The 13,544-nt window shown below is 36.5% G+C and overlaps 2 protein-coding genes across 2 annotated transcripts; one reads left to right on the top strand and one right to left on the bottom strand.

The window, feature by feature from the left end:
• Positions 1 to 3,270: 3,270 nt before the first annotated feature.
• On the bottom strand, positions 3,271 to 6,411 carry LOC108828479 (NAC domain-containing protein 69). Its single transcript, XM_018602187.2, has 6 exons — positions 6,171 to 6,411; positions 5,813 to 6,087; positions 4,563 to 4,685; positions 4,158 to 4,484; positions 3,753 to 3,932; positions 3,271 to 3,672 (listed from the first exon to the last, which is right to left on the bottom strand). The coding sequence occupies exons 1-6, from the start codon at positions 6,322 to 6,324 to the stop codon at positions 3,439 to 3,441; spliced, it is 1,293 nt and encodes a 430-aa protein (XP_018457689.1). The 5' UTR covers positions 6,325 to 6,411; the 3' UTR covers positions 3,271 to 3,438.
• A 1,874-nt stretch (positions 6,412 to 8,285) lies between these two features.
• LOC130500162 (uncharacterized) lies at positions 8,286 to 10,974 on the top strand. The gene is made up of 4 exons (XM_056994908.1): positions 8,286 to 8,784; positions 8,899 to 9,390; positions 9,511 to 10,371; positions 10,439 to 10,974. Exons 1-4 carry the CDS (start codon positions 8,286 to 8,288, stop codon positions 10,972 to 10,974), a joined length of 2,388 nt encoding a protein of 795 aa, XP_056850888.1.
• The last annotated feature ends 2,570 nt before the right edge of the window (positions 10,975 to 13,544 follow it).

The raw sequence follows: 13,544 nt of genomic DNA, 5'->3' as shown, positions 1-13,544 counted from the left end.
AAATTATTCAGGTTCCATATAAAATGACATATCTTCTTAGGAGCTTTTATACTCCAAGCAAAAGGCTTGGAGCTTTGTGATTGGTTCTATTATCGCCTTTCTTTCATCCGCCTTCAGTAAGTTCCGAGCTACCCAATATCCTGGTTTGACTGGATATTGACGATTCTTGGTGTAATTCCAGCAAAAGGTATCCCGACAATGAGTCGTGCTTATAGCAAAACTCCTTATATGACATATATCAGCAGGGTCGACATAGTTTTCCAGTAACCCCACATCCCAATCGTTTAATTCCTGATTAATCAGGTCGCTTACTCTCATTTTCGGATGCAATGCTGGAGCCACAGGTCGGGCTGGTCTAGCTGGGTCTGTAGGAATCCAAGGATCCTCTCATGCCTTGACTTCATATCCTGAATGTATCTTGTGTCTGATTCAAGTAGTAGTAATTTCCGTGCAGCTGATATACTGGTCCATACATATGATGGGCTACTTACAAATAAATTCCACAAAGACGAACTCATTCTGTAGTATCTTCCTCTCAGAACTCTAGCCACCAGTGAATCATGGTACTGCACAAATCTCCATAGTTGTTTTGCTAGCAGGGCAAGGTTGAACTCATGGATCATATGGAAACCAATCCCACCTTCCTCCCGCAGTAAACATACCTTTTCCTATTTCGCCTAATTGATTCTTCTTTTTGGGGGATTAGAACTCCACCAGAATTGTGCAATGATATTCACAAGAGATTTTCACAAATCTCCAACGAAAGCAGAAAGCTGTACATAACATATGTCGGAAGAGCTAGTAAGATGAATTTAATCAGTACTTCATTTCCACCTTTGGAAAGCCATTTTCCCGTCCATCCATTTATTCTATGCATTAGTTTATCTTTCGAAAAAGCGAAGAGTTTGCATTTGGATCCACTAATGTCTTCTGGGATACCAAGGTACGTCCCCATTCCTCCTTTATTTTGGATACCAAGAGTATCTTTGATCTGTTGTCTAGAATTTGCATTAATCTTTTTACCAAAGAGTATTGAGGATTTGGCAAAGTTAATGTGTTGGCCAGATGCTTGTTCATATTTCCTGACCACTTTCATCACTTCTTCACATTCACGGGGCTCCGACTTACATAATAAAAGACTATCATCAGCAAATAAAAGATGGGATACCGAGGGACATGCGCGGATAACACGCATCCCCGTTATCTTTCCTTGATTCTTTGCATAATTAAGAAGGCTAACGAGCGTTTCCGTGCATAGAATAAAGATGAAAGGGGACAAATGATCTCTTTGTCGTAAACCTCTTTCCGGAACAATATTTTCTCTAGATTGCTCATTCATGAATCTAAAACGATAATTAAAATGAAAGGAGAAAATAATTAATTAAACTCTAAAATTAGATTTTCTCAAATTTTTATATTTTTTTCTGTTTGTGTCTTTAAATCGATAGGGAGAAACTACACATCGATAAAAAAAAATACAAAAAGGATTATGACATTTTGCCTCTTAACAACAACTAACGAACATTTTTTTGAGCAACAACTAACAACAATAGAGTGATTATGCATATATATTCTAAAAGAGTATTCGGAATGCGAGAAATGTGTTGAATCATCTCAGTTCAAATATTTGGCTTCTTCGGCAAACTCAGGTACTAACATTTCAACAAAAGAAAATTCAGATACTAAAACAACCAACTCTACTCAAGTTAATTTGAATTTTGGACTTATGAATTTAGAATATAATATAAAATTAGAATAATTTATAATTTCAATTACCTAAACAAAATTAATATTTAAAATATAATTCCACGCAAAGCACGGACCAGGACCTAGTGTTACATAAAAACGTTAAAACCTTGACCTGGAGTTAATAATCAAATCATATTTTCCATAAACATATACTCTATTAGTTCTACAATGTAAGATATTTTGGAAAGTTTTATCTAAAATATAAAATGCTTTAATGCTCTAAAACACTTTCACTTTATACAAAATTGGTTCACCAATAATATTTTGTTGCATTATTTATGATTGGTTAATTTATTTTAATTTTGTATTATTAATAATAGGAAAAATTCCTTAAACATACACAGACTAATTTCCATTTGCTAATAAAATACATGAACTATTTTGTATTCCAATTTAATACACTAACTTATTTTCGTTGCCTATTAAATACACAAACTTTTGAAATTCATAGGTTTTACATATCATTTTAAACGGCGTTAATTATATTTAACAAAAGTAACGACGACGTTAACGTTTAACTAAACATGTGTTTAAATAGTAAAAATAATTCCTTAAAAATACATGAACTAATTTTCATTTTCTAATAAAATACATAAACTATTTTGGATCCCCGTTTAATACATGAACTAATTTTTTTTTCCCACTAAATACACAACCTTTTGAAATTTGCAGATTTTATACATTGATTTAGACGATATTTTAATATGATTTAGACGATGTCAACTATGTTTAACAGAAGTAAAAACGATATTAGTGTTTAATTAAATATGTGGTTAAATTATGAAAGAAAAATTCCTTAAAAATCCTCCCAATAGATTATACTGTTAGCTTTCTTCTATACCAAAGGAAAATCAAAGCGAAGAGAAAAAAATGAACAGAGTTTGGAGAATAAAAAGATTGAACAAATTAAGGTGTCAAACTCGAATTGAAACTAACTTGGATTAGGCTCTATCGATTTGAGATGTTTTGGTTGAGGGTGAACGTATTTTCACAGTTTAACCACGTGTTTAATTAAAACTAATGTCAACTTCTGTTACAACGTATAAATATATAAATTTCAAAAGATTGTGTATTTAATAGGAAACAAAGATTAGTTTATGTATTAAACGGAGATCTAAAATAGTTTGTATATTTTATTAGCAAATGAAAATTAGTTCATATATTTTTAAGAAATTATTTTTACATTTAAACATTTGTTTAGTTAAATATTAACGCCGTCGTTACTTTTGTTAAATACAGCTAACGCCGTTTAAAATTATGTATAAAAACTTACGAATTTCAAAAGTTTGTGTATTTAATAGGCAAGGAAAATTAGTTCGTCTATTAAACGAGAATTCAAAATAATTTTGTATATTTTATTAGCAAATAAAAATGAGTTCACGTATTTTAAAGGAATTTTTCCTTGATAATATTAGCGTCTAAAATGTAAGATTTCTAATGTGTGCAATATGCAAGGGGCCTTACACTAGGTTGACAATACTAAATTTCACTCTTACCTTAAAGCACAAGAAACACATGTAATAGTTTCAGAAGAACAATTGAATTTCCATCTATTGCTCATAGATACATACATACACACAAATATATTATTACACATTCAAAACAAAAATAGAATCAGAAAAAAGCCAAATAAAAACAAGTGCTTCCATCTACTATGCCTCTCCTCGCAATCAAACTTCACCAGCAGTTTCAAGTTTTGACGCTTAGTAAAACGGATATGATGTTGCTAATGACAGCCATCAAGAGGATGAAGCCTATGATCATGTTCATGAGATAGATATACGGTGGATTCTTGCGGGTTCTTCTGTCCACTGGTTCCTCTGTAATAAACCAGCCCATCTTCTCTGTCTTCAACATAGATAATGATGCTGATGACTTCTTCTCCATGGATGCATTAATGATTCTAGACTTGCTTTCTTTCACCTGAAAAGGAAACCACATAATATAAGTAAACAGACTATAAGTTACAAGAATCCGGAATCAACATTGGAGTAGCTCAGGACCTCTAGTTTTGATGGTATGGTGCGCCGAGATTTCCGGGTCTTTCCATTAATAGAAGTTTCTGCCGGAGGTTGAATATCTGTGACAGAGTCTTTCCTCAAAGATGGAATCTCGTCTGCACTAGAGTGGAACTTCCCACTCAAACTATGAAAGCTATCTGGACTTGATGTTCCTTGGTAACTCTGGTCATATTAGAATAAAAATCTGAGTTAGTATACAGATTAACTCCATGAAAGTAATAAATAAAGAAAACGAGTGATGTAATGTAGGCTTTGTCATACTACAAAAATCCTAAAAAAAAAACGTTTAGTTTTATTTTACTAAAGTTGTTTCATAAAAAGTTGTCGAAACAATTCGTAAAATATTTTCTCTACTCTAGCAATAATAATTAGTTTCAACAGGCTTACCGTTGCAGATATGGATTCAGCATCATCGCTGTCACTGCTACAACCAACAATGATCCCTGTCAAAGCTTTCTTTGGCCTGTGATCGTTGCGGTGCTCTTGCATTGTGATGTCTGGATCGCGTAGCACATCATCATAGTTCCCTCCGTTAAAACTCAGCAGTTCATTGATATAATCATCATCCCAGGGAGCTTGCGGCTGCTGGTAAGGGCAGTAGTTGTCGTTGAAAAACGTGTCTGGATTGAATAGAGAGACATCATCCTGCTCATTCAGTGGGTTGGCCAAATCATCAACAGATATATAGAGATCTTTGTCCCTTCGTTGCTCAGCCTGAGTATGTAAAAGAGAGAGCCAGTAAAGAAATGATACTAATGAAAAACTAAAACACATGTCAGACACTAAACTCACCACAGGGGTTGTGTTAATCACTCTGCCAGTATTGGAAGCAGAGACCAACTCATTGGAGTTATTACCGTACAAACTGTCTCCGTCGGCACCCTTGTACATTACTTGGCAGATAACATAGTTCCTCTGTAACATATTCAAACACACACATGAGTTCTGTTTTATAGCAAAACAAAGTTGAATTACCACAAGCTTTGACAGCAGGAACATACAACTAGGCCTCAATTTCTACAGCAATTACAATAGTGTTATTAGTCAGCAAAACAAAAGTGAATACAAATCACTCAAACAAGTGTTTGTTGAACCTCGAATTGAGCTAAAAATATCTCATCGAACAACTAAATCAGAAATAAATTAAAAGGCCAAATGCATTTCAAGAATATTACTTGTTGATTACACAACACTAAGACAACTCTATTTTTGACCCAAAAAAAAAGACAACTCTATTATTCACAACCTTTGTCAGAAGCAATATAAAACTAAGCCATAACTAGTATAACACTTAGACCCTCGAATTGAGCTAGATCACACACAGATGAATCAAACCCCATATTCGCATAAAGAAGATCAAGAAAAAAAAATGAAACATAAGACCGTTCAACTAAACACAGAACCAAATTCATTTAAACAAAAATTAATTTGTAGGCAGGAGAAAATAAAGCTTATCAAAGAGATCAGAGAAAGACTGTATCAAAACCCGCCAAATCGATCTCATCTAGCAAAAGAATAAAGTAGACCAAATTCATTTAAAGAAGATTACTTGTTGAATACACATCACCCAACCAACTTTATTAAGAGCTTTGACAGAAGAAAAATAAAACTAAGCCACAACTTGTAAAACATTTAAACCCTTAAATTGACCTAAATATAGAAACCAACACAAGGAAAATCAACTAGACCAGAGACAGATGAATCAACCCCTTATTCAATTTATGAAGATTACTTGTTGAATACACATGACTCAAACAAGTATATCACAAGCTTTGAGAGAAGCAACACAAAAGTATGCCACAACTTTGTATAACACTTAAAACCCTCAAATGGAGCTAAGCATCTAACACAGGGGAGAAAAACTAGACCAGAGAGAATGTAAATCAAGAAGATCAAGACTACATCAGAAGCAAGAAAACATGAAACATAAGACCAATTTTACTTAAGCTACCAAATTGAATCAGAATCTCAAACCCCATAATCACATCATTAAAACAATTCAACTAAGTCAGAATCTCAAACTTAATCTTTCAGATTGTTACCTGAGTAGGAGGCAAGGACGTGATGTGATACTCGTGCATGACCCAGGGAGTCCAAACACCATTAGCTGATTTACCATGATGGTACACAAGCGTCTTCTTGATCCCAATCTCCACACCATTCCCTCTCTTATCCTTGACCTTCCGATCAACACCAGTAGCTTTCCAATACCCAGAAGGAGTTGTCCTCTTCGTTCCCTTCTTCTTCTCAGATGCGTGGTACTCCCTGGGAGTGAAGAAGTACCATACAAGATCCTTCGATTCCAGCTTCGATAACGCTGCAACCACACACACACACACGAACAAAAAGTTAGAAATGATAGATGATTGATCTTTGAAGCTGAGAAAGAGGGAAACTTACAAGGCAAGGACTCTGGATCGTAAGCACAGATGTTGATCTCGTTAATGGCTTCGTTGACGAGCCATGGTTTATCAAGAATCTTGTTCTTGAGGTAATAGTTGATCACTTCCTCTCCCGTAGGACTAAACCTATATCCCACGAGATTCCTCTCCATTTTTACACACGATCTAGGGTTTGCTCTCTGTTTTTTTTTTGTTGAAATACAAACAGTAATAGACCGTGAGAGGGTGAAAAGAAGCAAGGGGCTTTACTAATTTATACACTCTTTCGCTTTGATGCAAAATAAATAATTAGTGTTGGTAATTTCTCAGCAAATAGTGAAAGTGACACGTGCGTAGTTGTCAGAGAGTTTGAACTCTGTAGCATGTGTTCCATTTAGATGTAAGAAGCTGACAAACTTCTTCTACTTGATCGTGGATAAACCGTGTTTTTTTGTGTGGATAAACCGTGTTTTTCTTAGTTTGTCCAATTTATCTTACGATTTGTTTTTCTTTTTTTTTGTAGTTTGTCTTAAGTGAAAATTATTGTATTAGTATTAATCTTATCTTCTGTGGGACTAAACGTAACTTTCTCATATTTTAAAAACTTTATACCAAATGAGAAGTGTGAAAATTGTTATTTTGATCATTTTTCCTCTGTTTGTTTAAAAGTTCTGACAAACTCTGCTATAGGCGGTTTGTCTAACTTTTCGGATCGACGTTTTTTTGGTATCCGGTGCTTTTCACCGGTGCCAGAGATACTCATGTTTCTTTTAGTTCTCTTCGATTTATGTTTTTCCTTTTGGTTTTGGGATGTTGAGCGTTTGAGTTCTTGATGGTCTCCAAATCGGTTAGCATGGCTAATGACTGTTCAAATATTTGATCCGGTTCGCGGTGATCCGGTCCAGGTACGGGGGTTAGTGTTTCTTTCGCATCTGGTTATTTAGTTTGTCAATCGATGTTTCTGGAGCCTATTGGATTTGCGATTCTCTTCTCCCTAGTTATCTATTAGTTAGTCAAGATCTGTTCTTGTTTGGATTGGTGTTTATTTGTCTTCTACGGGAGTTTAGCTGTGTTTGATGTTCATCTCGACGGTTATTAAATAGCGGGGCTATATAGTCCGGGTTTGGTTTCTTTGTCGCTTCTATACTTTCCGTGAGTCGTAGCTTTTGAACAAGAGAGGCTCCTACTTCATCTTGTTCTCTTGATCCTTCAGTGGTTCGTGTTTGTCAAAGTTTCGGTTGTGGGGTTCGTCTTTTGGATGGTAAGTTGCTGTGGAGGTATTTAATTGCCTTCTCTTTCCACTTATGGTGTGGAGTGAGTTTTCAAGACGAAACAGTGGCTTCGATCTCTGGCTCTTCTCTTGCAAGGAGGTGATCATTCGCTTGCTTGTAGATGGTTGCGATTGTGTACATGAGTGTCTGCGTGTTTGAGCCGTTGGTCCTTTTTGACATTTTCCCCTCTTGGAGTTTCAAGACTTGATCTTGTGCTTTGATCTCTCAAAGATCTGGGTTGTCTTTGCAGACGAGTGTCAGTAGTTATTGGCTTTATGGTGGCGTTGGTCTTTCGTTTGTTCTTGCCGTGGCTGTAATCGTGATTTTGTGGTTCCACTACAAAAAAACGCATGCCTAACGACCAAACATTACGACTACAAAAAGGTGGTCGTAAATTACGGACTGCGGTACGACTAAGTAAATATTAGTCGTAAAGTCGACGTAAAGTTACAACTAATTCATTGAGTCGTACGTTAGTCGTAAAGTTACATCAAATGTACGACTAAATTTATATGTAGTCGTACATTAGATGTAACTTTACGACTAACTTACATCTAAATAATTTACATCTAATTAACGACTAAAGGAGTCATAAATTAGTTGTAATATTACGACTTAGGTACATCAAAATAGTTTACATATAATTAACAACTGATTTACGAGAACAAAGTTGCACTTTGGTAGTTAAGTTATAATTTAAACGTAAATTAGTTGTAACATTGTACGTACCAAAATCGAAATTTCTCTATAAATATGATCTTCTCCCTCACTCTTAAGATGCACAAAAAAAAACAAAAAGAGCAAAAAAAAAACGGGAAATAGTTAAAAAAATGTCCGAAAATATTTATGCGCTTCGGAGTTGGATGTATGCGCATAAAGATTCAACAAGAAAAGTAACAGACGAATTTCTGAACGGAGCAGAGATATTCATGTACCAGGCCGGACAGACGCCTCTCACAAAAGAAACGGGTAAAATGTTATGTCCATGTCGTAAATGCAAAAAAACGAAGTTTGCTGCTAGTGAAACCGTTTGGAAACATATAGTAAATAGAGGATTTACTCCACATTACTATATTTGGTTTAACAATGGAGAGGGTGATAATAGGAATGAAGCTAGTGGTAGTAATCATGTTGAAAATGTTCGTAACAGAGATGAACCACATTTGCCTTCTGAAAGTGTTATTCAAGAAAATCATATGTTAGATCATGATAGAATGCATGATATGGTTACCGATGCATTTCGTGAAACAACATCAGTAATAGAGGAGGTTGAAAATGTAGAGGGGCCTAATTTGGATGCAAAAAGATTTTATGAAATGCTAGCAGCAGCAAATGAGCCAATCTATGAAGGTTGTAGAGAAGGTCTTTCTAAATTATCTTTGGCAGCTAGGATGATGAATATCAAAACTGATCATAACTTACCTGAAGTTTGTATGGATGCATGGGCTGAGTTGTTTAAAGAGTATTTGCTTGAAGATAACTTGTGTGCTGAATCTTATTATGAGATTCAGAAACTTGTTCATAGTCTTGGCTTACCTTCGGAGATGATTGATGTGTGTATAGACAACTGTATGATATACTGGGGAAAAGATGCAGAATTGTTAGAGTGTAAATTTTGCAAGAAGCCAAGATATAAACCGCAAGGACGTGGACGAAATAGGGTGCCGTACCAGCGGATGTGGTACTTACCAATCAAGGATAGACTCAAGAGATTATATCAATCTGAAAAAACGGCAGCGTCGATGAAATGGCATGCAGAACATGATCAGAAGGAAGGAGAGATCAATCATCCCTCTGATGCCAAAGCGTGGAAACATTTGAATAATGTCTATCTTGATTTTGCAAGCAACCCCCGCAACGTTTATCTTGGGCTCTGCACATATGGCTTTAGTCCATTTGGAATGTCTGGAAGACAATACTCTCTCTGGCCAGTCTTCTTGACGCCATACAACCTTCCACCAGAGATGTGTATGGAAAAAGAATTGCTTTTCATGAGTATATTGATACCTGGACCCAAACATCCCAAAAGATCCCTTGATGTTTTTCTACAACCTTTGATTGAATAATTGAAGGAATTGTGGTCAACAGGCGTGCAGACATATGATTGTTCAACGAGAACAAACTTTACAATGCGAGCAGTTCTACTGTGGACTATTAGTGATTTTCTTGCATATGGGATGTTGTCGGGCTGGACGACGCATGGGAGGCTATCTTGTCCATATTGTATGGGAAGCACAGACGCATTTCAGTTGAAGCATGGTAAGAAGACGTCCTGGTTTGATTGTCATCGGAGATTTCTTCCAATTAACCATCCGTACCGAAGGAACAAGAAACACTTTCGGTCAAAAAGGATAGTAAGGGACACCGCTCCACCATATTTATCTGGAGAGGAAATCGAGAAGGATATTGATTACTATGGTGGACAAAGCACAGTTGCCAAAGGCGGTAATTGGCATAATCCTCCGAATATGCCTAATGGTTACGGAACTCAGCATAATTGGCACAAGAAGAGTATATTTTGGGAACTTCCATATTGGAAAGATCTGCTGCTGCGCCACAATCTGGACGTGATGCATATAGAGAAGAACTTCTTTGACAACATCATGAATACGTTGTTGAACGTTCCTGGGAAGACAAAAGATAACAAGAACTCAAGGTTGGATTTACCTGCATTATGTTCTCGGATTGAACTGCATATTATGAACGATGGGAGAATTCCAGTTCCCATTTTCAGATTGTCAGCACAAGCAAAAGCTGCGTTGTTCAAGTGGGTGGCGTCAGATGTGAAGTTTTCTGATGGATATGTTTCAAATCTATCAAGATGTGTTAATCATCAGGGACAAAAGTTTTCAGGAATGAAGAGTCATGACTGTCATGTTTTTATGCAACGACTTCTGCCATTTGCACTTGCGGAGTTGCTTCCAAAAGAGGTTCACGAAGCACTTGCAGGTAACAAATAATTAAAGTTATTATTTCTTCTTGTTGGAAAAAACTTATGATTGTAAATTATGTGTAGGCATCGGAGCTTTTTTAGAAGATCTTAGTGCACGCACCTTAACTGTAGACGTCATCACACAACTTGATGCGAATATCCGGATCTTGATGTGTAATTTGGAGAAAAATTTTCCTCCGTCCTTTTTTGACGTCATGAAACATCTGGTTATCCACCTTCCGTATGAGGCAATGCTACGTGGACCTGTTCATAATGGATGGATGTATCCTTACGAACGAGCTATGAAATATTTGAAAGGCAAAGCAAAAAATCTGGCAAGGGTGGAAGGTTCAATAGTTGCTGGGAGTTTGAATGAGGAAACATCTCACTTTACGTCCTACTACTTTGCGTCACAAGTCCGGACCAAAAAAAGGAATACGAGCAGATATGATGATGGTGGTGTTATGCCGACATATATTGTTGAAGATGTTCCAGACATATTTATTCAGATTGGACGGCTTGGTGGAAAACTAAAAGAAGTTTGGTGGTCAAGTTCTGAAGACGCACATAGTGCCCACACATATATACTTACGACTCATGTACGACTCATGTACGACTAAGTTGACCATAGTCCTAATGGAGTCGTACTATTACGACTCATGTACGACTAAGATGACCATTAGCCCCTCATTGGTCGTACAATTACGACCAATGTACGGCTAACTTGTCAAATGTGCCCCTATATATACTCCCTTCTTACCATCTCATATCATAAACAAAATTTACAAATCTTAAAAAAAAAGGAAGTGAAGAGAGATTTGGGATCATAAGTGGAAATAGAATTCGGTTATCTATTCGTTATATTGATTCTATTTTCTCTTGTGATTCCATCTCTCTTTTCTTCCTTTTTTTTTGTAGACTTTAAAAATTTGCTCACATGAAAATTAATCCATATATACAAATTTTAGAAAAAAAAAGAGAAGAAAGATATGGAAACATAAGTAGAAACAGACACTTCTTTATGTTTCATCATTTCTACTTGTGATTCCATTATCTTTCTTCTCTTTTTTCATAATTTATATAAAATTGGTAATAGAGGTTTATCATAATTTTTGATAAACCTCTTCCAATTTTTTTTATTGAACGTTGGTCCCAATGTGGTCGTACAGTGCATTCGTCGTAAAGGGGTTGTAGATTAACAACCAATATACGACTCATTCGTATTTAGTTGGTTTTAACGGTACGACCCATGTACGACTATTGTGAATTTAGTCCTTAATTAGTCGTAAGTGTATGACCAATGTACGACTATTGGTCCCTCTTTAGTCGTACAAGTACGACCAATGTACGACCACAACGAAATCTCTATATAAACTTCTCACCGCGAAGCCATTTCGTTGCTCATTCCATTCTCACTCCCCTCTCTCTTACAACCTCAGAGCTTCTCCCTCTCTAGGTAATTTTTTTTGTTTTAGTTATAGGTGGTTAATTAGTTAGGTGATTAGATTAGGTTTGGAATTTAGTTAGGTTATTAGATTAAGTTTGGAATTAGTTAGGATGATATTAAAATGTGTTTATAATTTTTTAATTAATTATTTGAATTGTTTTTGATTTTTTTTCTTCAGATTGACGATCTTATATGGCTGGCGGTAGAAAGAGACTTAGAAACCGTGGCAGGGGGACTTCTTACGGGAGTACCTTTCTCGGCCAGACGGATCCATCAGCTTCTACCTCCCGCACCCCCGAAACTGTCCCCGAGAACCAAATTCCTAGCGTCCCGTATGTGCCTCCGCAGGCGCCATACGATCCACATGCATACTCTCCGCAGCCTTACGACCCGACTACATACTTTACTTATGAGGAGGGTCGTGATCATCAGCAGCCTCATGATCAGCAGCCTCATGATCAGCAGCCTAATGATCATCAGTTTCCACAGCATCATCCACAACATCCACAACAACCTCCACAGCCGGCACAGCCGGCTCCAGAGCAGGTTCCATACCAGCCTCCAGAGGAGGCTCCTGCAGTTCCTGGTCTTCATCCAGATTTGATGGTGCCACCGAATGCACCTTATGCAAATTAATTTTGTGGAAGACATTCTCGGGATGCCAGGACGAGAAGGTTTACCCGTCCTCGATCCATATCTACGACCCGGCACGAGTTGGTAATTAATTTTAAATTAATTAAATTATTTTAAAATTTACATTTAATATTTAATTATATATATAAATTCTTTAAAATTTTGTAGGTTTAAAGCGGACAATGATGTGGGCCAGAGCGTTGGGGACATCATCAGAGGAAACTTTCGGCATGCCCATCCTAATTGGACTCTTACACCGAACCACGTTCGCATTACTTGGTTCAAGTGCTTCGCGGTTAGTTTTAAATTAAATTTATTTATTTATGTTTAAAAATTTAAATAATTTGGCTAATTAATATTTTTCATTATGTTTTGTAGCAAAAATGGCATTGGTCCACTAGGATCAATGAGACGGTGAAGAAAGCGTTCAACCACAAGGCAATGCTCCGTCTCAAAAACATTGTTGGCGACTGGAAGGACAAGTGGAAGTTTTTCGGGGATGAAGCAAAACAAACGTACCTCAGCAATGACGTTTGGACTGGCTTGAAGGCTTATTGGCTTTTGCCCAAGTCAGTCCAAAGGTCTCTTACATGCTCGGCCGCCCGGCTAACCCGTGATGCTCAAGGTAACATGCCAATACCTCATACTTTCGGACATACTCCACATGCCAAAAGGGCATTGCAAATTGTAAGTTTTAGATTTTTTCTTAATTTTTATTACATATATATATATATATATATATATATATAATAATTAAGTAATTTGGAATTAATGCGATAGTTTAATTCATTTGATTGTTGTTTTTAAATATAGGCTGCCAAAGAAGGAGCACCGCCGACTCTCAGCCGACTCTACAAGGAGACCCACTCCCATGCCGATGGCCAATTCGTACATCCACGAACAGAGCAGATCTACAACGATGTAGAAGCTCGGATTCAGGAGGTCCAGACTCAGCTGACGCAACAAAACCCGGATGGTCCACCGGTCCAGCTTTCTGCCATCGAACAAGACCGAATTTTTGAGCAGGTAAAAATATTCGACCTTTTTAATTTATATACATGCATATATTTATTTTACATATGTACTAATAATATCTATTAATAAATTATA

Source organism: Raphanus sativus, chromosome 9 (assembly GCF_000801105.2).
Source record: "Raphanus sativus cultivar WK10039 chromosome 9, ASM80110v3, whole genome shotgun sequence".
In the NCBI taxonomy this organism is placed as follows: domain Eukaryota; kingdom Viridiplantae; phylum Streptophyta; class Magnoliopsida; order Brassicales; family Brassicaceae; genus Raphanus; species Raphanus sativus.
Note: the sequence above shows the minus strand (reverse complement) of the source record. Positions and strands in the feature narration are given on the sequence as shown.